The 25,344-nt window shown below is 48.3% G+C and overlaps 1 protein-coding gene across 8 annotated transcripts in view; it reads left to right on the forward strand.

Annotated features, from left to right (window-relative positions):
* KLHL35 (kelch like family member 35) overlaps positions 1 to 17,612 on the forward strand; it is a 32,779-nt gene extending 15,167 nt beyond the window's left edge. For 4 of the 8 annotated variants that reach the window (XM_053313123.1, XM_053313121.1, XM_053313125.1 and 1 more), the window contains 4 exons: positions 2,371 to 2,559; positions 3,829 to 4,017; positions 6,566 to 6,742; positions 7,196 to 7,767. In XM_053313123.1, the coding sequence (XP_053169098.1) occupies positions 2,371 to 2,559; positions 3,829 to 4,017; positions 6,566 to 6,742; positions 7,196 to 7,408 (768 nt within the window). In that variant the 3' untranslated portion in view covers positions 7,409 to 7,767. Of the gene's footprint in view, positions 1 to 2,370; positions 2,560 to 3,828; positions 4,018 to 6,565; positions 7,768 to 17,589 lie in introns of those variants that run through there. The other 4 variants (XM_053313124.1, XM_053313120.1, XM_053313126.1 and 1 more) reach the window with 4 other exon arrangements.
* The last annotated feature ends 7,732 nt before the right edge of the window (positions 17,613 to 25,344 follow it).

Here is a 25,344-nt window from a genome sequence, read left to right on the forward strand (position 1 = left end):
CACACTGGAAGTGTTTACTTCCAGCCATGCCCAGCTGGCCCGTTAAGTTATCTAAGCGCCTGCTTAAGGCACAAAGCCGGCATTGGGGGTGACAGCCGGGGTCACGTAGGCCCCAGGGCTGCTGCCCACCACCTCACCTGCCGCCTGGCGGTGCCGCAGATGGGTGATGAGGAATGCTCACTCGCCTGCCCTCTACTGACCACACTTAGTCCTGCTTAGTTTCAGCAAGGTAGCTGTGTGATATACCCGAAGACCCTAGGAGAAGAAGAACAGGTCTTGTGATAAAGTTGTGCTGTTGAGTCAGTGTCGACTCCTTTTGTTTTCTTTTTCAAATTCGATTTTTATTAATTTTAACAGTAGTAATATTATCATTCATTACAAATACACACAAAAAGATGGACTTCCCGCAAACATCTCTTCGTGAATCATCAACTATAAAATTTACCCTTGCTATAATAATAATTCAAAACATAAATTCAAACCCTTACAAACATAGCTAATCTACCCAACCTGCAGTTTTTTACTAAATTTCAAACCCTGCTTTAAAGTCCATAGTAGGAAAGTAATTCTTTAGATACAACAAAAATGGTTTCCAATCTTCTTTAAAACATTCCAAGTTTTGGTCTCTTATTAGTGCTGTAAGTTTTGCCATCTCCGCATATTCCAAAATTTTTATCAGCCAACCTTCTTTTGAAGGCAGTTCACTGGTCTTCCATTTCTGTGCATATATAATTCTAGCCGCCGTAGAAGCATACATAAAAAATGTTAAATTAGTTGTAGAGATTACACCTTGTGTTATTCCCAGTAGGAAGGATTCTGGCTTCTTAAGAAATGTCATTTTAAATATTTTCTTTAATTCATTATATATCATATCCCAATAGGCTTTAGCCTTCCCACAGGTCCACCACATATGAAAAAAGGTGCCTTCAGAATGTCCACACTTCCAACATTTGTTTGAAACATTTTTATACATTAATGCCAATTTTTTTGGTGTCAGATACCATCTATACATCATTTTATAATAGTTTTCTTTTATAGCATAACATGCAGTGAATTTTAAATCATTTTTCCATAACTTTTCCCAGGCTGCCATTTCTATATTACGCCCCACATCTTGAGCCCACTTTATCATAGTCGTTTTAACGACTTCCTCTCTTGTCTCCCCCAGAAGCAACAGTTTATACATTTTAGAAACTAATTTTTCATCATTTTGACATAATTCCTTCTCAAAATTTGAAGTCTGATCCTCAAATCCAACTTTAAAGTCTTTCTTATATATCTCATTTAACTGATGATACTGAAACCAATCTCTAACCAGATATTGTATTTCAGTTAAACTTTTTAACTTACAATCCTTTTCCTGAAAATGTAACAAATCCCTATAGGTACCCCAACACATTTGCATATTTACTTCTTTACGTGATAAGGCCTCAATTGGAGATCTCCATAACAGAGTTTTAGGTTCAGACCAATTTTTGTATTTTAACCACACCACCATTAAACCATATTTAACCACCATTAAACTCCTTCTCACATAGTGGTTCAAAAATTCAAGTCAGTGTTGACTCCTGGCGACCACAGAGCCCTGTGGTTGTCTTTTGGTAGAATACAGGAGGGGTGGACCATTGCCTCCTCCTGTGCAGTATGAGATGATGCCTTTCAGCATCTTCCTATATTGCTGCTGCCCGATATAGATGTTTCCCATAGTCTGGGAAGCATACCAGCGGGGATTCGAACCAGCAACCTCTGGTTTGATAATCAAGTCATTTCCCCGCTGTGCCATTAGGTGACTGGTCTTGTGGTAGCAAGCATGAATTGCCCTCTTTGCTAAGTAGGGTCCATCCTGATCTGCATTTGAATGGGAGATGTGAGCCCTACAGGATATCCCCCTTAGGGGATGGGGTCATAGCTCAGCGGTAGAACATCTGCCTGCTTGTATGCAGAGGGTTCCAAATTCCCTCCCTGGCAACATCTCCAAGTTGGGGCTGAAAGAGACTCCTGCCTGCAACCTTGGAGAAGCCAAGATACTTGTGGTAACAAGCATGACTTGTCCCCTTAGCTAAGCAGGGTCTGCCCTGGTTGCATTTGCATGGGAGACCACATGTGAGCAATGTAAGATATTCCCCTCAGGGGATGGAGCCACTCTGGGAAGAGCAGAAGGTTCCAAGCTCCCTGCCAGCAACCTTAGAGAAGCCACTGCCAGTCTGTGAAGACATTACTGAGCTAGATAGACCAATGGACTGACTCAGTATATGGCAGCTTCCTATATTTACCATGGCCTGATATTATTACACCCAGGTCCTTTCCCCACTTTTGCATGTTCCTGAGATTAGATCTCCCAAAGTAATTCTTCCTCCTCCTTGATGACAGATCTACGCAGTGGGTGGGTATGACGGCTTTTCCCGCCTGTCCAGCGTGGAGTGCTACGATGCCTTTTCTACCACCTGGGCAGCTGTTGCACCTTTGCCGGAGGCGGTGAGCTCAGCAGCGGTGGTCTCCTTCCTCAACAAGATCTACGTGATCGGCGGCGCAGTGGACGACAGCACCAATACAGATAAGGTAACTGAGTGTCCTAAGATGGAGACTCCCAACCTTGGGTCTTCAGATGATGTCAGACTACAACTCCCATCATCCCTTGCCACCATCGCCACCGTGTGACTAAGAGAACACCTTCTCTGTCGTGAACCCCACCTATTAAGTTCATCTGGAGAGGACCAGTTACAGTTTCCACCAATTTGTTTGACTACTGCAGTTCGCTCTATGTGGGGCTGCCTTTGCATGTAGTTTGGAAACTTCAGTTAGTTCAAAATGTGCCAGACTGGTCTCTGGGGTAAACCGGAGAGATCATATTATGCCTGTTTTAAAACAGCTGCACGGGCTGCCGATATGTTTCCGGGCGAAATACAAAGTGCTGGTTATTACCTTTAAAGCCCTGAACAGCTTGGGTCCAGGCTACCTTAGAGAGTGCCTTCTTCTGGATGACCCCCATCACACGTTGAGGTCATCTGGAGAGGTCCGTTTCCAGTTACCTCCAGTAAGTAAGTTGTAGTCCATCAGCCTCTGGAGACCAAACACTGGGAACCCCATTCTAGGTGAAAGACAAGGCAATGGCCCCAATACAAACAGAGAGGTCACTGTTTCAAACTCTATGGAAATGGGATAGTCCAGGGGTAGACAAGCTTGGATCTCCAGCTGTGATTGAACTGCATCCCAGAGCTGCTTTCTACAGAAGTAGACCTTTGGCCCAGCTAGCACAGTGTTCTCTACACTGACTGGCGGCAGCCCTCTAAAGTTTCAGACAGGGGTCTTTCCCCTGGAGAGGCAGGGATTGTAATGTTGGACTTTCTGCATGCCAAGCAGAACAGCTCTACTCCTGAGCTGCAGCCTCACATGATGATGCAGCTACATGATAATGGAACCGTTTGCAGGGAGCATTCTGAGAAAACAATGGCAGCCACTGGCAGGAATGCTGCACTAAGCTCTCCCTTTGTCCTCATTTCACCCCATTCTCCCTCCCAGAAAATAACAGAAATGCCCCCCTCCCCCTTCTCATTGCCTGTGAAAATGGGGTGGGTGGGTTTAGCATCACCTTGTCAAAATCCACTACTGCGTGTAGTGGATTTATGGGATGTTCTTGCCCTTGCATCAATTCAGTTTGGAAGGAATGGGAAAGCCATGCTTATGCGAGAATGGGAAAAGATGCTTCTTCTACTGAATAATGAAATTGCCCGTTATGCCAGCATTCTGCAGGAAGGGGCCACTCTTGAGCATCAAGGTTGGAGGTGCATTTGAACCAGTGCTGAGTCCTAGTATTGGATTTCCTTGCAGGTGCAGTGCTACAATCCAAAGGAAAACCAGTGGACCCTGCTGCCTCCTGCGCCTTTTAATCAACGGTGCATCACTGCTGTCACTTTGGATGACTTGATTTATGTTGTTGGAGGGCTCCTGAGCAGCATCTTCAGCTACGATCCCCAGAAGGACACCTGGTGTGAAGTGGCAGCTCTTCCTGGTCCTCTGGTGAGGAGGCAGCCTTGAGTGGGTGTTTTGGATAGCGGCGGGAACCAGGCTGCCACCATCCCCAGCCACAGTGGCCAATAGTAAGGAATGATGGGTGTTGTAGTCCATCTGCAGGAGGGCTGAAGAAGACATGCAGCCTTGGTCTGAGACCTCTAGGCAGCCCATGGACCACATCGGACCAAGCAGACCTTTGCCCCATTAGGTCTCTAGCTTTCCCCATTCTCATCACTTTTGCCCACGTAATTGACATGCACAATTACGGAGAGGAGAGCTGGTCTTGTGATAGCAAGCATGACTTGTCCCCTTAGCTAAGCAGGGCCTGCCCTGGTTGCATATGAATGGGAGACTAGAAGTGTGAGCACTGGAAGAGATTCCCCTCAGGGGATGGAGCCGCTCTGGGAAGAGCAGAAGGTTCCAAGTTCCCTCCCTGGCAGCATCTCCAAGATAGGGCTGAGAGAGATTCCTGCTTGCAACCTTGGAGAAGCTGCTGCCAGTCTGTGAAGACAGTACTGAGCTAGATAGACCCATAGTCTGACTCAGTATATGGCAGCTGCCTATGTTCCTAATGTCCTACACCCTCTTTGGGTCCTCAGACACTGTTGGACTACAACTCCCTTTCAGTCATTGTGGCTGGGATTTGATGGGAATTGTAGTCCAACAACATTTGTGGACTCAAGTTTGAGAACCCTGGCTTTCATGTCTATTTTTATTTCTGTGTTTTAACCTTTTTATGTTGTGACTGTGAGCTGCCCGGAGACGGAAGTTTGGGGTGGCATACAAATTTGATAGACAGATAGATAATAAAATACTCTATAGACTTGTACAAATATCTGTGCTACATACTTGACTGCCATGGCTTCTAGCCAAGGTACTCTGAGAGCTTTTGAAAATGGACTTCTCCTCCTTCTCCTTCTCCTTTTATATGCATACTTTATTAACTATGACTGAGGAAAAACAAAAATGCATTCAAGACAAAATGGACTTCTTTGGGATGGTGTGGCCACAGGAATACCCTGGGCATTGTAGATCTGTGAGAAGACTAGAGATCTTCAAGAGCTAGCATGGTGTAGTGGTTAGAGTGCTGGACTAGGACCGGGGAGACCTGAGTTCAAATCCCCATTCAGCCATGAGACTAGCTGAGTGACTCTGGACCACTCACTTCTCTCTCAGCCTAACCTACTTCACAGGGTTGTTGTGAGGAGAAACTCAAGTATGTAGTACACCGCTCTGAGCTCTTTGGAGGAAGAGCGAGATATAAATGTAACAACAACAACAACAACAATAAGAAGAAGAAGATGATGATGTCTGGATAAAACAAACCAGTCAATAACACCTGTCTGACTGTATAAACAAGAAATAATAATAATCTTTCTTCAGCCAACTCACAAAACGGCAAGCCCTATGGAAGCGGAGAGCATGGGATAGTGAAACCCATTTCAAACTGGTTTAACTGGATGTGCCTTTAAAATAGCCATCTATCCTTTCTTGTGAGAGATGGTGTCTTTAAAAAGTGCCACTGCGTTAAAATCCTTTAATAAAGAACTTCGGCTTCAACATCTTAGTTCTGTAGCTTCACACAGTGTCACCCACAGGGACACTGGAAACTACCTTATACTGAGTAGGACCCCTGGTCCATCTAGCTCGGGATTGTCTACACTGACTGGCAGCAGCTCTCCAAGGCTTCAGGCAGGCGCTTTTCCCAGCCCTAACTGCAGATGCTACCTGGGGTTGAACCCGGGGCCTTCTGCATGCAAAACAGAGTCTCTAACACTGAGCTATGTCCCCACGGTGACATACAGGGGTCTCCCATCCAGACACTGGCCACACCAACACACCTGCTTAGCTTCAGCAAGGTCCCTGTATCGTGTGCCCGTAGACCAGTGTTTTTCATTGCAAGGCCCAGGGGCTAGTGGTGGCCCCCATCAACTCTAAGTGTGGCCCCCTGACTCATTGTTTATTGGGCTTGTGCGAAACTTCGGCCAAAGCAGACTACTCTGCACACAGTCCTCCTGGTACCATGCAGAGATCACCATTCCCAACATGCAGTGCTGCTCTTTGCCCAGTGCCAGGGGAGGGGGCTCCTTTGAGGGAAACTCATCCCTCTTGAGCCGTGGCACCATCTTGAACCGTGGCACCATCATTCCCCGATGATCTGGGAAGAGCGCCTAGGTTCCAAGTTCCCTCCCTGGCAGCATCTCCAAGATCGGGCGGAGAGAGAGAGACTCCTGCCTGCAACCTTGGAGAAGTCGTGGCCAGTCTGTGAAGACAATGATAGACCAATGGTCTGACTCAGTATATGGCAGCTTCCTATGTTCCTAGGTGCCACTCAGAAGAACGCAGGACGTGCGGTGATCAGCACAGTGGGAAAGGGCTCTACCACTGAAGGGTTGGGGGTTTTTTGCCAAAGGGCCCCCACTTGAAAAATAGTGAAGATCACTGCCTTAGACCCTACTCTGGGACCGCCGGGGCACCTAGTGCTCACCGCTCCACCTCCATGCAACCGAAAACATCTGGCTAGGGACCTACATCTTTGCCTTTCTTCTCCCAGGAAAGCTGCGGAGTCACTGTGTGCGAGGACAAAATCTACATCCTTGGGGGCAGAGACGAGACTGGTGAAGGCATCGACCAAGCCGTCGCTTTCGACGCAGCTACGGGAAGACTCCAACCCCAGCCGCCTCTCCAGCGCTGCACCAGTTACCATGGCTGTGTCACCCTCCTCCGGCGTGTGAGCAGATGACTCTGTAGGACCTCACCCTCCTCCCCACTCCCACCCCTAGACCCTGTATAGGCCCCCTTTGGACAAGGCACCCGCCCATGGTGGGAGCACCTGTGGAGCTGGGGGGTGGATTTGCATACTCCCACAAGGGCCTTGGATGAGATCCTTTTATTTGGTTCACTCCCGGAGAAGCTGGAGATAGTGGGACCTGGAGGTTGGATAGATATGCCCATTTGTAGCTAATGTCTAGCTTGTGTGCTTACCCGTAAGAAGAGCCCTGCAGGTCGAGACCCAAAGCCTATCAGGTCCAGCCTCCTGTTCCCCACAGAGGCCAGTAAAATGCCTCTGGGAAGCCCACAAACAGGACATGTAGGCAAAGAATCCTCTCCCACCATTGCTCCCTGGAACGGGGTCTTCCCACTCCACCGAGTGTGGAGCTCTGGTGGTTCCTGTGCTTTGCAGATCCCTGGAGTTTTCATTCAGCAAGAAAGTTGCAAGCGGCTGCCCTGTACAGCTTTGCAAGGATTGGCTGAGCCCTGCCCAGGACTGCCTGCCCTGACCCAGGGAAGTCTAAGGCCGAATTCAGACATAACACTCCAGTCCCAGGGAAGGCTGCCTCCGTTACTGAATTCGGACATAATGGAGGCGGCCGCAAACCGGAGGCCCGAGCAGTGAACCTCACTGCAAAGCAAGGCTTCAGACTGGAGTCTGGTGAGTGAATATTCAGTTTGAGTTAGGGTTCAAACTGTGGTAACACGCAGTTACACGAACCCCAGCCATGTGTAACTCCAGTTTTGTGTGATGTCCGAATGCAGCCTCGCTCAAGGAAGGCGGAGTCTCTGTCTGGAGGGATCTGAAGACTCCACAAACTGATCTGGTGCTCCTGGAGTAGGTGACAAAGAACTGGAAGCGCAGCCTAGATGGTGTATTTTACAGTCATTTGGTTTGTGTGTGGTGTTGTTCACCCCTCATCCCCACCCCGCCACCCCTTTGTTAGCCCTTTTAAAAAATAAGCCACCTTCTTTGTTTGGTAACTGCTGGTCTGTGTCCAGTTTGCCTGACTCTAAAACTCCCCATGGCCTAGCTGCTTGGGGGGGCACATGAATGTAAAAAGTGGGTAACTCTAGGGTGAGCCTTCTATCCTGTTAGGAGGGCTGTCTCTCTCTCTCTCTCTCTCTCTCTCTCTCTCTCTCTCTCACACACACACACACACACACACACACACACACACACACACACACAGCAGCTGGCATTCAATAGCTTACATCTTTTGCTATTTATTTATTTATGTCCAATATTCCTATCCTGCCCCTCTGGCAGACTGCTGCTCAGGGTGGCTTACCATAAAATGGCGTCGAATAGAACTGAAACAGTGAGTTAAGGCCAGAGCTGGCCCACTAATGAGGCCAGGTGAGGTGGCCACCAGGTCCTCAGGTGGTGGAGAGTCAGGGGTAGCGGGGTGGCTGGTGCCCAGTGGCTGCCTCCACCCCCAGCCTGTATCTCCCCACCCTGGTGTCCCCCCATTTTGCAACTGTGGTGGCTGCAGTGCTGCTCTTCAACCTCCTGCTCCCACCCAAGTAGCCTACCGTTCTCCTCTGCCATGCTTCCTTCCACTCCCGGTCCTTTGCTCTCTGCCTTTCCAAAAGCTGGGGAGTGTGAGCATGAGGAGGAGTCCAAGCAATGGCGGCAGTGGAGGAGGAAGAGGAGGAGGAACATAAGAAGAGCCCTGCTGGATCAGGCCCAAGGCCTATCTGTTGTACCCCAACAAAGAGAGGTTCTTTTCTGGGTCAGTAGCCAAACACATCACCAGTCGAGAAGGATTTACAGTAAAAGGCTTTATTTTGCTCTATAGTAACAAAGGTCTTGGCAGCTATCGCTCAAGTCCAAGACCCCGGTCATTTACAAGCATGACATATTTATAGCCTAGGAGATGGTGCATAGGTACTGCCCCTTTCCTTTGTCTGGACTTTCTGTAAATTTCCAGCTAACTTCTGTGCATGTATTCTTTTAGGTGAATACCTCATCACCTTCTTATCTAGTCTCTCCTGGCCCTCCTTGGCACAGAAAAGCAACTCCTTATAAGGAATCCCTTAGGCCCCCCTTACACAGACAGAATATATGAAAGGTAACATGGCTTCGGTCTGGTTCAGGCCTACACCATATCCAGTCCAGCATCCTGTTTCACACAGTGGCTAGCATCTGAGAAGCCCACAAGCAAGAGGTGAGGGCATGCCCTCTCTCCTGCTGTGGCTCCCCTTCAGCTGGGATTGAGAGGCATCTTGCCTCTGAGGCTGGAGGTGGCCCTCGGACTAGTAGCCACTGACAGACTGGTCCTCCATGGATATCTCTGAGCCCCTGGAAGAGAGGCACTCAGCCAGCATGCTCTGTGAACCCCCACAGGTGGGGAGTTGGGGGCGGGCCTTCCTGCACCGCTCCAGGGGCATTGCCGCTTGAGCTGGACCTCGCCGAGATGTGCGAGCCAAACCACGGCATTCCCGTTCCACAACTTCATCTCTCCACCCCCCGCCTGCCCCCGCCACCCCACCGCGCTGCTGGCCTGATTTCTAAATGAACTGTTTGTCTCTGTTGTGCCTCTCCGTGTCCCCAAGGGCAATTGGCTTCCTCTATGGATGTGCCGCCTCTATTTAATCCCTCTCATTTACACAGACATCATTTCACAGAGGCACAAAGCTAAAGAGCTGCTAATCTTATTAAATCCGAGCTGTTTTCTCCACCCTTGGAGAAGTCGTTGGGAAGGGAGAGACAAGAGTGCCAGTCCAGCTGATGCAAGTTGATAGCGGAGAGCTCCAAAGAGCCATGGGCAGAGTGGAAGGGCCTCAGCTGAGAAGACGGGCGCCCAGTGATTAAGAAGGATTAAGGCTCATCAGGGCCACCTGGTGCTGCTGGGAGGAGATAATGAGAGGCAGTTTTGGCGGAGGGGGGTAAAATAGACTGGCGATGTAGAAAATGCATCCCCAGGAGGAAGGCTGGACTTTTCATAATTTCCAGGCTTTGTCCAGTGCTACAAAATGTTGGCCAATGTCAGATGAATGCTGTACTTGCGCAAAGATGCACACGCGAGAGAAGGTTGTGCATTTGCATGGACGATCCAAGTTACATTCTGCAATCTTGTGCAACTAGAATTGTGGAACAGGATGTGGGTGTCCATCTCACAAGTGCAACACGAGGCTGGATCACAAGCTTCTGACTTAGCGCAAGTGGCTATTGCGACATCCTTGACCCAGTGCAACGTGCTTGCACAAGCGGAGAGTTAGACTGGACGCTGGCCACTGTTTATAGGGCCCAGTGATTAGGGCTGGCATACTGTGCAAATTCCAGGATGTTAGGAGAGCAAAGCTGGTCTTGTGGTAGCAAGCTTGACTGGTCCCCTTAGCTAAGCAGGGACTGCCCTGGTTGCATATGAATGGGAGACTTGATGTGTGAGCACTGCAAGATATTCCCCTCAGGGAGAAGCCGCTGCCAGTCTGTGAAGACAATACTGAGCTAGATGGGCCAATGGTCTGACTCAGGATATAGCAGCTTCCTATGAGCCTATGAGCTAGATGGACCAATGGTCTGGCTCAGTATATGGCAGCTTCCTATGTTCCAATGAAATCTGTGCACAGTTGCACAAGACTGCTCTTAGGCAATCATATGAAATTGTGCAAAGGCAGCTGAGTGAAGGGTGGTCACTGCAAAGAAGGGCTGCAATATCTTGGTCCTCCCCAGCCTTAAACTCTGAGGACACCTATCAGCACTGGCCCACGTTCTTCCCTCCTTTATCGTATTTGCCAAAATAGAAGAAGACTCAAAATTAAGACAGCTGCCAAAAATACACGTTAAATACAGGTTATAATGTATTTGCCTGAAAAGGCCTCTGAATTTAAGATGACCCCCTGATTTCCAACATCAAAGAACTTTGGGGGAAACCCAGTCTTGGATCCAGGTAAATACAATACTCCCTCCCTGCTCCCCCTGTTCTCCATTCTCCTGTTGCCCATGTCTGAGGATAATAGGGCCACCTGTAATCTAGTCCTCATCTATTTGGACATTCACCACGTTAATGTAATATGTTGCATGCAGGTGTAAAACAATTAAAAGCTATCAATAAAACAAGAAACCATAGCAATTTATCTGGATTCTTGAAATACCTTTTACAAATCCATACATTTCTAATGTAATGTTCAATTTGTATGCTGACAGAGAAAAATAATTAGGCCTGCAAATCTGTACCGCTTGCTTTCAAAAGGGCAAGAGGCCATCATTTCTCCAGTTCAAATAATGTGATAAAATTTGCTCCATTTTTTCAATGTTTTCTCACTAAAAAACATCACAACGCTCTCCGAGATGAATTCATGATTGATGAAATAGGTGTACAGCACGGCCAAGCCTAAAAGGAGAACACAGAAAAACACCAAGATGGCCACCATTTTTGCCACATCCCACATCCAGTGCATGACATTTCTCCTCTTTGACCCGTTCAGAGCAACATCCACCAGCTTGGCCTCCACGATCTCATGCATCAAAGAGCCCACCTGCACCCTGTCCTCCTGGTCTAACCTCAATAATGTGGCCTGTTGCACAGACATCTCTAGTTGTCCTTGCAGATCTCTGATGTCTTTCCTCCGAGTTTCCCTGAGTTGAAGCAGCATCCCAATGCTCTCCCTCAACTGGGAAGAACAGCATTTCTCCACATGACAATGGTGCTCGGTCTCCTCCAGCCTCTCCTCCAGAGTCTTCAGGTACTTTTTGACTTCTGCTGACAGGTTCTGCATCTCCAAGAGATCCTTTTCCTGAGTGGCTTTGTGATCCTCAAAGAGGGCCATCTGGCAAGAGACCCCATGCAACTCCTTGCTGAGCTCCTCATTGGATTTCACCAGAGATTTGTTCTGGACTTCCAGCTGGTGGATCTTGGCATTCGCACCGTCCATCTTTCCTCTGATGTCTTCCACCTTCTTCTGCAGCTCCTCCATCCTGGCCTTAAACTTATCCACAATGTCTTGCAGGCTCCGGTTCTGATCCTTGATGCGTCTGTTTGCTGTAAGCAGCTCCTGGTTCTCTGTATCAAGGCAGGCCAAGGTTTCCCTCAGGTCGTGGATTTGGGCCTGTAGCTTATCACTGATCAAGGACAACTCCACCAGGGCCATTGCTCTGCTGAAGGGGTCTCACTGGAGCTGGAGACCTTTCACACAATAGAAACAGAAGAACTGTTTTTGTGGTCAGTGGGGGAAAGATCACCAACCATATAATCTGTTATTTGGCACTGCTATCCTCAGTCAGGGCTGCTTATTTCAGAGGTTCTCAACCTTTGAGTCCCTAGATGTCATTAGACTACAACTCCTATTAATCCCATCTACAACAGCCAAAGGTGATTGTGGTTGGGGATGATGGTGTGGAATGAGAGGAAAATGCCTTTTCTGAAAGCTGCTTTGTAATCACTTTGTTCTCATGGAATGGGAAAGTGTCTTTGCAAAAAGTGTGAGAACTCAGGTTTGCACTGGTCAAGAAATGGTTAATAGAGTCTGCAAGTTGCCTTGCCAAATTGCGAGCTGTAAAGCCATAAATTTGCTGACAAACTAGAGGGGGAAGAGCCCCCCTCTCCTTGTATCTCTTGAAAAAGCAAAGGCCTGTAAAATAATACTTCAAGGCCATCTGAGGAAGACAGTTTCGTTTATCAATAGGCAGTAGAAATGTTTCTTTGTACTAGGGAATGCTTGTCTAACTAGCAATGATTATAATATTTGTAATATGACGGACAATGATGTTAACCAATGAACTAATTGGTTCTTTGGGGCTGAATGTTGATGCCCAGCTATGTAGTTATGCCAAAGTATAAAAAATCCAGGCAGCTGCGCACGACTCTCAGGTTTACCGTGAGGTACTGGGAAAAGCCACCAACGCTGGGTTAAAATAAACCGTGATTATTGCTTCCTTCAATCATCCTTGTTTGTTTTGGTTTGTGGTAACTGGGCCTCCCAGGTAACAATGGGAGATGTAGTCCAACAACATCTGGGGACCCAAAGCTGGGATCCCCCAGCTGATTGCCATATTTAAAACATTGTATTGTTTATATTAGAATATGGATTAGATGTCTGCATTAGGAGACAAAATGCACTAGGAGAGCTGGTCTTAGGAACATAGGAAGCTGCCTTCTACCGAGTCAGACCCCTGGTCCATCTAGCTCAGGATTGTCTACACAGACTAGCAGCGGCTTCTCTAAGGTTGCAGGCAGGAGTCTCTCTCAATCCTATCTGGAGATGCCAAGTGCTGCTTCCCAGAGTGGCTCCATCCCCTGAGGGCAATGTCTTACAATGCTCACACATGTAGCCTCCTATTCAAATGCAAACCAGGGCAGACCCTGCTTAATAAAGGGAACAATTCATGCTTGCTACCATAAGACCAGATCTCCTCCCTTGCTCTTGTAGTAGCGAGCATGAAATTTCCCCTTTGCTAAGTAGGGTCTGCCCTGGTTTGCATTTGAAGGGGAGACTACATGTAAGCATTGTAAAATATTCCCCTTAGGGGATGGGGTCTCTATGGGAAGAGCATTTGCATTCAGAATGTTCTAAGTTCCCTCCCTGGCAGCGTCTCCAAGACAGGGCTGAGGGAGACTCCTGCCTGCAACCTTGGAGAAGCCGCTGCCAGTCTGTGCAGACAATAATAAGCTAGGAGGACCAAGGATCTGACTCAGTATATGGCAGCTTCCTATGTTCCTTCATACATAGACTAAATTAACAAGCTTCAGTTGGTAGATTCAGTAGGTTGATTGTTTTATTTATTTTAAACAGGTATGCACACATTTCCCAAGACAGCCCGAAGTGATTTACAGTTCCTTAAACATGTTGGACTATGACTAGGCAGACCCAGGTTAAAATCTTCACTTGTCCCTGAAATCCAGCTGGGTCACCTTGGGCTAGTTGTTTGGAACATAGGAAGCTGCCATATACTGAGTCAGACCATTGGTCTATCTAGCTCAGTATTGTCTGCACAGACAGGCAGCGGCTTCTCCAAGGTTGCAGGCAGGAGTCTTGGTCCTATGATTTGGTCACCCTGCTTGGTGTCCCAATAATCTTCCATCTTGCCTTGTGAAAGGACTGCCTTCAGCCTATTAATATGATGCTTTCCTTTTCTCACCCAAAGAAGCCACACCCTCTTAACAGTCACACATCCTTGATACCACACGCGATAGCATTTTTCTGGATTCCTGAAATCTGACCAGCCCAGAATCACCCAGTGAGTGTCATGGCTGAATGGGGATTTGAACACAGGTCTCCCTGTTCCTAGGCCAACATTCTAGCCATGACACTAAACTTGCTCTTGGTAATAAGGTGCATCTGAACACATGCTTAGCCCAGGAATTTGCCTTCAGAGCTGAGCTTGTTTTTGGTCTCAGCTGGGCATTGGGTTAGTTGGTATGTTGCCCCCTAGCTTCAGTATTTCAACCTCTTTTTGTTTTCTCTCTGTGAACTGGTAAAGTAAAATGTGCCGTCAAGTTGATTTCGACTCCTGGCACCTACAGAGCCCTGTGGTTTTATTTTGGTAGAATACAGGATGGGTTGACCATTGCCTCCTCCCGTGCAGTATGACATGATGCCTCTCAGCATCTTCCTGTATCGCTGCATCCCGAAATAAGTGTTTCCATTGGTCTGGGAAACATACCAGTGGGGATTCGAAGCGGCGACCTTCTGCTTGTCAGTCAAGCATTTCCCTGCTGTGCCACTTAAGTGACAGAGCCTCCTTCTCTCTGGCCACTGCCCCTTACAAAAAGAGTCATCAACCAAGCCGTCAGTTAACTCCTAACTCGTCAGATCGGAGGGACCCAGTGGTGCAGGGAGGGCGTAGGCAGCAGCTCATCTTCTCAATGGCGGCCTGCCTCTGCAAGGGCGACACTGGCCTTATGCTCCCCACCTGGTTTCTTCCTGTGGTTGTCTGGCTCACCCCTTGTCCTCCCTGAGGCTTGCTGCCATGGGCACCCCTGAAAGGCCCCCCTGAAGCAGCAGGGCCATTCCTTTTCCATCATTGTGGTGGGCTACCCTGCCCCCAGTGCATGCGCCATGGCTGTTGGAGAGGTCGGCATGACACTTGGATGCTGGGCTGACCATCCCATGCGCAGAGACCAGCTGAGTGGGAGTGCCAGTGGCAGGACCGCCTCCTTGCAGACGGCTGAGTCAGGGAGCCCTCTGCTGTGGGGAGGTCTGTCATGTGCCTGTGGCAGCGGGGAGGAGAGAGAGAGAGCAAGGTGGCCCCAGCAGAGGCGCCCTTACCCCTGGACCTCGGGGCCAAAGTCCAGGGTCTCCACACCCTCTGGGCGGCCCCAAATCTTCTTTAGTCTGTTTTGTGTGGTGGGGTTTGTGCCTTCAAGAACTAAGCTCCACTTAGGCCCACCCCAGCTGTTTTTGGACTACAACTCCCATAATCCCCAACCACAGTGAATAGCCAGGGATTATGGGAGTTGTAGGCTGACATCTGCAGGAGGGCCGAAGCTGAGCAGCCCTGACCTCCATGTTAAAAAAGGATGCTTAACTTGCAGAAGTGGTGGCAGGGCTCCAAAGGCCTTTAGGTCCAGGCTCCATAATTACGTAGGTGCATTTCTGGGCCCCAGAAAGAATGGTAGTGGCCCCTGAGGCAGCTCAGCGCAGGTTCTCGGAACCTGTGTGCACTATTACAGCTCCACTCCTGGATGGTTCTGTCTCCTAATCTGTGTCCAGCAAATGTTAACTGTACTATCCATCCAGCAACAGCGGATACAATCTCGCCTTCCCTTCCCACACTCCCTATGTAAAGGACCCCAGCTAACTGAGCAGCGAGAGGCATCTTTTTAAAGTGGTGATTCTCTCTATTTAGCAAGGGGAGAGCAACTGGCCCTGTCCATCCCCAGCACAGCATCCCTCCAGTGGCTGTTGCTGCTGTCTATCTCACGTTTGCTTTTTTAGATTGTGAGTCCTTTGGGGGCAGGCATCCATCTTTATTTATTTTTTTCTCTTTTGTAAACTGCTTTGGGGACTGTATATAAATATTGGTAGTGGTCATAGTAAAGTGACATTAGCAGAGGAAATACAATTGCCATTCAGTGCAAACAGGGTACTTCTGTTGAAGAAAACAGAGCTGTCCCTGCTGAATCAGAAGCTAAATGGGAAAGAACTGATTTTCTGCAAAAGAGAGAGGAAACGGTTAACGTCCCATCATTGACAGGAAGGGCCCCCTGAAACAGATTAAAAAGAGAGAAGGACTCTAATCTGGAGTCTTTTATCTGAAGACAGCTAATCCCATAGGGAAAATGAGAGTGATTTATTCCAGTCAAGGGAGCGCCTAATCGTTGATCACTATGTTAAATATTTATGCCCAGCTGGGAGGCTGCCCTCGAATGCTGCGCCTGTCTGAACCACCAGAGCAACCATTCCCCAGGAGCTTTCCCAGACAGCAGGCTTGATCATGACTTTTCTGCAGGGCTTTACTGCGAGTTCAAAGTTGCCCAAAAAAACCTGACGCCAAAAGTGGATGTTTTTACCTCCCCCCCCTCCCCGCGCCCCAATATAAAATCGGGCCACACTCTAACATGCAATGAAAAACCCGAATCGTGTGTGAAGTGCTCCTTGATAGCTCACAGGGACTTCGGGGTAAATTTGGCCGATATGTGAACGCACACCCTCCGTTCCAGAGGAGATGGATAGCAGGGGAGTAACAGCAGGAGAGAGGGCATGCCCCTTTCAACTCCTGCATGTGGCTTCCAGTGTCATCTGGTGGGCCACTGTGCGAAACAGCATGCTGGACTAGATGGGTCTTCATGGGCCTGATCCAGCAGGGCTGTTCTTATGAATCAAGCCCTATATTGTCTACACTTCCTGGCAGTGACTCTCCAGATTTCAGGCAGGCGTATTTCCCAGCCCTACCTGGAGATGCTGCCAGGGATTGAAGCTGGGACTTTCTGCATGTAAGACAGATGCTCTGTCACTAAGCTACTGCTCCATCCCCATGCAACCGTGGTGGTGTAGCATTACAGTACAATGACTGAAGAGGGATTCTAGGGGGAAAGATGGCTTTCTCAACATTGGCTGTTGGGGAAAACTCTCTCTCTCTCTCTCTCTCTCTCTCTCTCTCTCTCTCTTTCTTTCTTTCTTTCTTATTTATTTATTTAGATTTCTATACCGCCCTTCCCAAAATGGCTCAGGGCAGTGTACACAGAGAAATGATAAATAAATAAGATGGCTCCCTGTCCCCAAAGGGCTCACAATCTAAAAAGAAACATAAGACAGACACCAGCAACAGCCACTGGAGGGATGCTGTGCTGGGGGTGGATAGGGCCAGTTACTCTCCCCCTGCTCAATAAAGAGAATCACCACGTTTAAAAGGTGCCTCTTTGCCAAGTTAGCAGGGGTTTGCTAACTTTAGCAGGGATTAGCAGGGGATTTTAAACCCAGAATCTCACATCAGATGGCACACCACACTAGCAAACGGCTTGTTTCTTTGGGAGTTCTGGGGAAAATATGGCAGCTGCCCATGGCTTTTTTCCCAGATTACACGCTGCAACAGATACTCAATGTGTCCGCTAAGTGCCCCTCCCTATTGCCCGAGTTGCAACATCGTGGTTGTTGCACTGCCAGCAGGGTGACATCCATATTTCCAGTGCATTGATTCGGATTTTACTGATGCGTTGTAAACCTACAACGCTGTAAAGGTGTTGCAGGAAAGTAGCTGTATTTTTCCATTGTAGGAGGCTTGCCCTGCTGTTTATGGGCTGCAGTGTGATGTTGTATGGTTGGTTCAAATCACGGTGCAACAAGTTGTTGATTTTTACAGCCCCTTTCCATCCTGTGCATGAAAAATAATTTTTTATTTTATTTTATTTTTCCACCCAGGTTTTTGCACAAAGGTCCAACTTGATTCTCATCGGCTTTCGGCTTTTGATTTCGATCACATTTGCTCTTGTTTTCCATCAGACATTTTCCAGACATGTTCATGTTTCCTCGGCCACCCCCCTTTTGTTCCTTCTTTTTTTGCACTGTGGATTGGCTGGATCATTTGGCAGATAGAGGATATGTAATGGTGTGTGTGTTTTTTTAAAATACATATTTCCGCTCTGTTTCATTTCCTGGTGCTCTTGTTTGCGCAAGGAGCACTCCCCCATTGAACTAAATCATTTACTTCTGTGCATTCCCATTTGTTTACTGAAAGGCAATGGAGCAGTCCAGGGCAGGGAGAGAGAACGGTCACTTACTTAAGAGGAAGCCTACTGAACTGAAGCATTTACTTCTGTGCAATCCCCTTTGTTTACTGCAAGGAAGCCCAGTGAACTGAATCATTTACCAGCAAGCCTGCAAACTGTTCTCAATGGTGTGGAGGGCTCATTTCGCAGTTCAAGGATTTGTTGATATCTAAGGCCCTTTTCTGTATATGATTTTTTTTTTATTGCTTGGGTTCTTGCTCAAGAGGAAATCAATGGGGCAATTCTCACAATCTGCAAAAATCGGGCTAGGAGAGCCTAGCCCGATTTTTGCAGATTGTGAGAACCACCGGGCTCGGCTTGGGGTAACCCGCTCAAGAACCCCTGCCCTAAAACCAGGATTGCGGAGCGAGTGCTTCTCAAACCTGGTTTCCAAGATCATGAGTAGCCACAGCGCGGCTCCGCGCCTACTCACGAAGAGACCCCCGGAGGGGAGGCGAAAAGCTGCCTCCCGGCAGCAGGGGTCTTACCAGCATGCCCTGCGTGCTTGTGCAGGGCATGCTGAAGCTTGCTGGGGCCGATCGGCCTCCCAGCCCCCACTGTCATGGAGCCGGCAATCTTGTGGGCGGCCAATCCGGCCACCCAGGACTCCCTCTCCGCTCGTGAGCAGGGAGAGTGGGCTTAGCCTGCTCTCCCCGCTCACTCTGCAAAATCAGGGCTAATGGATCGTGAGACTCGGCTCACTGAATTATTGTTTGTGCCATGGTGTTTCCCCTAGTGGTGCTTTTGCACAAAGAGAACTTTAACACACACACATACACACACACACACACACTTTGTCACATCATCATCTTCTGCAACCCCATTGGCCCAAAATGGAGGGGGGGTAGTGAATGCGATTCAAGTGAAAACCCGCTGCAGTGGTGGGCAATTTGAACAGCTTCAACCCTGTCACAATGCATTGGAAAAACGCATCGAGAAATGCTGTACTTGCAGTTTCAAGCCGCTGCCTCATACCGTTGCACTTTGCAACACTTTAACTGGTGCAAATCTTGTAGTCCAGAAAATGCCCTGGTGCCTGTCGAAAGCTGACCTCTAACATCAGGGCGCTTTCCAGATTACCCGCTACAACCATGGTAAAATGCTTCGGCTTGGCAGAATTGAATTGAAAATGATCCCCAGAATCTACAATGGAAAATACAGCTCCTTTTTTTTTTTTTTTTTTTGTAATGGACATACAATATTACAGCACTAAATCGCAGTGATAAAATCAGAAACAAGGCATCCAAAATGCGAACGGCACCCTGCTGACAGTGTAGGGAGTTGGGACTGCAGTGTCACAGCAGAGGAAGTGTGGAAGCACACTTAGCAGATAGGTTATGACCCTGGTAGGGGTTAATCTGGAAAGTGCCAGGGAGAGCACTTCACATTTTCCATTTGTGAATTACTGGGAAAGAAATGGGGGCTCTGCATCCCTTTTCAACTCCAACCCGCCCCCCACTACCACCATTTGTAGGTCTCCTGTGAGAAATTTCATTTCAGCCCTAGCTAAAAGGGCTGTTAGGAGCAGAGAAGCTCTCCAGCAGCCCCTGCATGAAGCCCTGGAGAGTTGCTGCCAGTCAGAGCAGACAATACTAGGTGTAACTGAACCAGTGGTCTGACTCAGCAGATGGCAGCTTCGTCAGTTTTCACATGTTTGCCAAGCAAGAAGCAGAAGAAGCACAATCAACAGTTTTTGAAATAAAGTTGGTCAGTCCTGCTCAAATGCACCATAGCTCAGTGATACGAGCATCCACTTGGCATGCAGATAAGGTTCAATCCCTGGCAGCATCTGCAATGCGTTTTCCAGTTCATAAACTTTGTGCTGGTAGAAAGTGTTGCAAGGTGCGCTGGAATGGTGCAACTGTTTCAAACCGCATGTAAAGGGTTGTTCAATGCTTCATGGTAGCCTGGTGCCCGTTCATATTGCTGTCCACTGCAACGTGGTTTCCAGGCAGGAGGTGTCCATATTCTCCTTGAACCCCATTATCTGTCCCCTCTTCCTGTCCCATTTTGGGCCAATGGGGTTGTGGAAGGGGCAGAGGCATGACGTGATGAGCTTTAAAAAAAAAATTCTGGGCTGCCTTGCACAAAGCCATCAGGAGGGGAAAGTGCCATTCCAACACAAAATTTTAATTGAAGCGTTGCACCCTTGTGCAAGCACGCCAGCAAAACAAGCCAACAAAAACAATGGCAGAGAGGGGAGTTGGAGATCAGGTGGATTTGGGAAAAGAGGGTAGCAGCAGGGGAGTCAAGGCAGCTGTCCCCCATGCTTTGCCCCCGAAAAGTGGTGAGCAAAGCAAGCCCAGGCAGAGCCTTTCGGAGCTCACTTGCAAAGAGCCCCCATCGCCACCTTCACTTGCAGCGATCTCAGAAGAGCTGCTGCCTGATGCTCTCCCTGAGCCCTGGGGAGGCAGGAGCGGGGAGCGCTCCAGAGGGCCGTGAGGAGTGGTGGCCGCCCATCTGCTGCTCTTCCTTTGCACAATGAAAAATAAGAAGAAAAAGAAATAAAGCTAAAAGAAAAAGATAAAAATAAAATTGAAGTGAGAAGGGGCAATATGGAGAGATCCCCCTGCAGATGAATGAACCATCCACACCACGCCACCTACACTGCAGAAACGTCGTGGCAACCCTCCTACAATGGAAAAATGCTATTTTCCTGCAACACAGATGCAACGTTGCACTGCTGCAGTGCAGCAATTATAAAACCCAAAAGAGGGCATCTGCAATCTGGACAGCACCTTACTGACAGTGAGGTCGGAACCATGGGCATAGTTCCCATTGGACAAGGGGGTGCAAATGTCCCTGGGCCTGGAGGGTCAAGGGGCCCACAAGGCCCCCCCCCCATGTACTCCCACACTGCTGTGCCACTGGCCGCCATTTCCCATTTACCCGTGGTGGTGGTGGTGGTGGTGGTGGTGGTGGCGGTGGCAGTGGCCACCCCAGCAAGCAGGTGGGCCTCCCCCCACTTCCTGGCCAGTGCACAGGCCTCCCCCTCCCCAGCCAGTGTTCAGGCCTCCCCATTCCCTGGCTGTAGCATCGGCTTCTCCCGGACCTGAGTTCAGGCCTCCCCATTGAGTAAGGAGAGCATCGTGTGCTGTGATGCCGGGGAGAAGCCAGTGTGCTGAGAATCCCGTCAGCCACCCACCACCCGCCAGTAAACAGCGGGGGAAGTGCAGCGGGGATGGAAAGTAGGGGGGTGGCTTCGGCGTTGGGGCACACAGGGACCCCCCCAAAACAACTTTGTCCCCAGGCCGCCTGGAGTCTCCCTACCTACACCACTGGTTGGAATGCAGACAGTACGGAAGCACACTTAGCGGGCATGTTGGGAAACTGTTGCAGTTTCCTGGAAACCGCCCAGGTTGGGAATGGATGAGAAAGATTCCTGCCCCAAACCTTGGAGAGCTTCTGTTAGTCGGAATAGACAATACTGTGCTAGATGGACCAAGGGTCTGACCCGAGGGAGTAAGCCAGCTTCCCATGGTCCCATTTTATTCATTCTTTATTCTTTATTAACATTTATAATTTACAGTTATATATATAATTTAATTTACATTTATAATCCCACCCTATTCCACATTGTCTCACTTAAAACATATTAGCAACACTTACACATTTTAAAACATTAAGCTATGAAAACCAACTAAATGGTTAAAACCACATAGTGCAAAAAACCCAACCTTTCTTAGAGCCAAAGGCCCAGGTAAAGATGTGCGTCTTCACCATTGAAAAGTATACAATGAAGGAGCCTGACACACCACAATGGGGAAGTCATTCCATAACCTGGGGGCTATCACAGAGAAGGCCTATGGAAAACGTATGGGCATAGTTTCCCACTCTGTGGCCAAGAGCTTTTGGGAGCAGCTGGTCATGAACTTGACCCGGGGGAAGAGTTAGAGACCCACTTCTTCTCCCTTCCTGATACAAATTGCCCCATTTCAATTTTTTGAAAAAGAAAAGCCCTGTTAATGAATGATGTTCAATGCATGTACGATGTGTGTGCAGTGCACACGCATATTTGTACACAGGTACAGGTATTCACACAGTATGTTCAAGGCATATACGGCAGTACACTTCCTAGCTGTAGCTTGCATTTGAGGGGGCCTGTAGGCTCTATACAAGTTTACTAGTTTGAACACAGTTAAAGCCATTCATGCAAAAACATGCCCATGTGAACAGGCACGGAACACATGTGTGATGTAATGTCTGAACAGGGCTAAAGGCGCGGGCAGTGTGCCACCCACAGAGCTCTCCCTTCCTGCTCACACAGCAGCTACCTTGGAGTAGGGTAGCTCTTCCTTCCACCGTGAAGGAAGATGGGCTAAAAGAAAACATTCTTTTAGCCCGTCTTCCTTCACTGACATATCTTTAAGGTGAAAGCTCCCCCTGCAGAGGAATGCAGAGCACTGCAGCAGCAAAACCCAAACGGTGGTATCTCAAGGCTGCAACTGCAGAGCGAGAAGGGAGAGAAGGGCTGCTGGAGAGAAATCTCATTCTTTGGGGAAACAGAGAGGCATCTCGCAGGGTCAAGACTTCTTTATGGATGCTGGCAAATAGAAGCACAGGTGTTCAAAGTGGGCCTAAGCACAGCCGGCCGGGGTAACCCAATGTCCTCTTCTAACTGGAGCATCTTGTACAATTTGGGAAGTTGCTACTTGGAGGGTCCCCTGGCTTTCTGGAGGGCTTTGCAGGGGAATAAAGGGGTACAGCATTAATGTGACTTCTCAGAAGCTCTGGAGCCCCAATCTCCACTATTAGTATTATTGGTCGATTTCCCCTGCTTTTTTCCAAGGAACGCGGGGCAGAGGATGTGTTCCCCTCCTTTCTGTCCTCATGGCATTCCTTGGACCAGTCACCCAGTAAACCTTTTGGCTGAGTGAGGGTTTCGACTACGGAGGCCGTCGTTCAAGTCCAGCACCCTGAGCTCTACCAAGCTGGCTCAGTAACTAAGATGAAGAGCTGGAGCAAGTGACAGCTCCTGTACTCAAATTCCTCCTATATGAATTTTTGATGGCCAATATTTCCCCCAAAGAATCCAGCTGAATGGACATCTAATGGCTTTGATTTAACATGCAAAGATTTTTCAGGAGCCATCCGTAAGGCAACTCTCACACTGGAAAACTGGGAAGGATAGCTTTGGGAACTGTGCATGCTCCTGATTTTTGGTTGTCTCTCAGCAAAAGCCTAATTGGGAGGAGGGGGAATTAGTGGCGCTCTTTGGACCAGACTTCCGGGCAGAGGTCCAGTACCCAACAGGTCTGGGGGGCCTCCAAATGCTGAGTGGTCCCCTAATTTAAGTGGCAGGATTGTCCATGCAAAATGTGGTATCTCTCTGCAAATCAGTGGGAAGTATCTTATACAGAATCTCTTCTAAAAATACAAAAAAGAAAAAGTGTTTCCAGCTTTCCCTGAACATGCTCTGGTGTAAAACATTGCAGCTTCTCTAGTGGCAGCAGCAGGGCTGGTGGGGGATGGGGTGGGCAAAAGGCAAAATTTTGGAGTCCAGGATCAAAAATTACCTAGGTGCACCTCTGGGGGGAAGTGATCATGTGGGAGGTGGGCACAGGGTTCTAAAAGCACTCTCCTATCTAGCACTTATAACGGTTAAAAAGTGTGCTGTCAAGTTGATTTCGACTCCTGGCGCCCACAGAGCCCTGTGGTTTTCTTTTGTAGAATACAGGAGGGGTTGACCATTGCCTCCTCCCACGCAATCTGAGATGATGCCTTTCAGCATCTTTCTGATATCGCTGCTGCCCGATAGAGTACCAGCAGGGATTCAAACCGGCAACCTTCTGCTTGTTAGTCAAGCATTTCCCTGCCGTGCACTTAACCACTTAAGGTGGTCCTAGCCTATTATTGAGGGTGGCAGAAATGCCATCGGATCCTGTGCCTGCCTCCTATCCAGTCATGTCCCTCTCTCCCTACCTGGGTTTTTGCTGACAGACAACCAAAAATCGAGAGTGCACACAGACACTAGTCCTACCCAGTTTACCACCATGAGAACCAGCCTGCTATCTGACAATATCTGAGAGCTGACCTACAGCAGTGGTCAATGATCAGTTTCCAGATGGAGGCTGTACTTGTGCAAACATGTCGTACTAGCTAGTCCCACTACATTGGGTGCTTAGTGTTGCACTAGTGCAAATATCCCTGCACTTGCCCCACTGAGGTGCACAGCCTGTGGGACGCCTCCTGCTGAGCAAATTTGCACAAAAGCACAACTTAAGAATTTTGTGCAGCTATAGGGCCTTCCTGCAGGAGCACAACTTTGATGTGCAAGTGGTGCTTACTCCAGATGTTGGCCGGTTTTCACAGTATTTAACATGCAGCATTATTTATCTCCGCATTCATCCGAGCATAGCAGCCCTCCCGATCACTGCTGCTGGTGCCGTATGTGTGACTATGTTCGTGTGTGGCCTTTGGGGGCTGGGAGATTGTGAGCCCTTTTGGGATTGGAAGACATCTTTGCATTCCTTTTGCTAAACCACTTTGAGAATTTTGTTGTTGTTGAAAAGTGAAACATATTCTAAATAAACTAACAACATTCTAGACTTTTAGACCTTGCTTACTTAAGAAAAACCCCTGCTAACTTGGCAAAGAGGCACCTTTTACCGTAGTGATTCTCTGTATTTAGCAGGGGGAGAGCAACTGGCCCTATCCACCCCCAGCACAGTACCTCCAGTGACTGTTGCTGGTGTGTGTCTTATGTTTCTTTTTAGATTGTGAGCCCTTTGGGGACAGGGATCCTTCTTATCCATCTATCCATCCATCCATCCTCTGTGTGAACCGCCCTGAGCCATTTTTGGAAGGACGGTATAGCAATCAATCAATCAAGAATGGAGGTAGCCTCCCTTCTTTATCGGTTATAATACAACTTGCCAGATGTATAACCTTTATAACCATATAGCCTTTATCGGTTATAATACATCTTAAAACATACATCATGTTTTAAGAAGTTAGACAACCTCTCAGATAACCCCCTAGTTAAATTTGGTCAAAATTACTGTTTGGGAAAGAGCTTATGGTCTGTGTTGTTGCCTCGCATTATAGGGTTATACTTTTTGCCTCCAATTGCAGAGTTATGGCTTTGGACTAGAGAAAAAACTGGAGCTTGGCTTTTTGCACGAGATGTTGGCCGGGATGCTGCTATGGTTCAGCTTTCTGGCTTTTCCTCCTGGTTTCAATACTATAAAACATGTAAAACCTTTTCACAATATTTGACTAACTGCTATTCTCAATCTTTGAGGAAGACCTTTACTGCCATGTGCTTTCAGTCCATGCCTTCGGCCTATCTCTGTGTAAGATTTCACAGATTACCTGTGGAATGACGACTCTGCTGCTGTGGAGGCAGAGGTCAAGTGGAGGATATTATTCATTATGTATTTTATTGCCGTTGGTGCAAGTCAATTAG

The sequence above is a fragment of the Hemicordylus capensis genome, chromosome 3 (assembly GCF_027244095.1).
Source record: "Hemicordylus capensis ecotype Gifberg chromosome 3, rHemCap1.1.pri, whole genome shotgun sequence".
NCBI lineage: Eukaryota > Metazoa > Chordata > Lepidosauria > Squamata > Cordylidae > Hemicordylus > Hemicordylus capensis.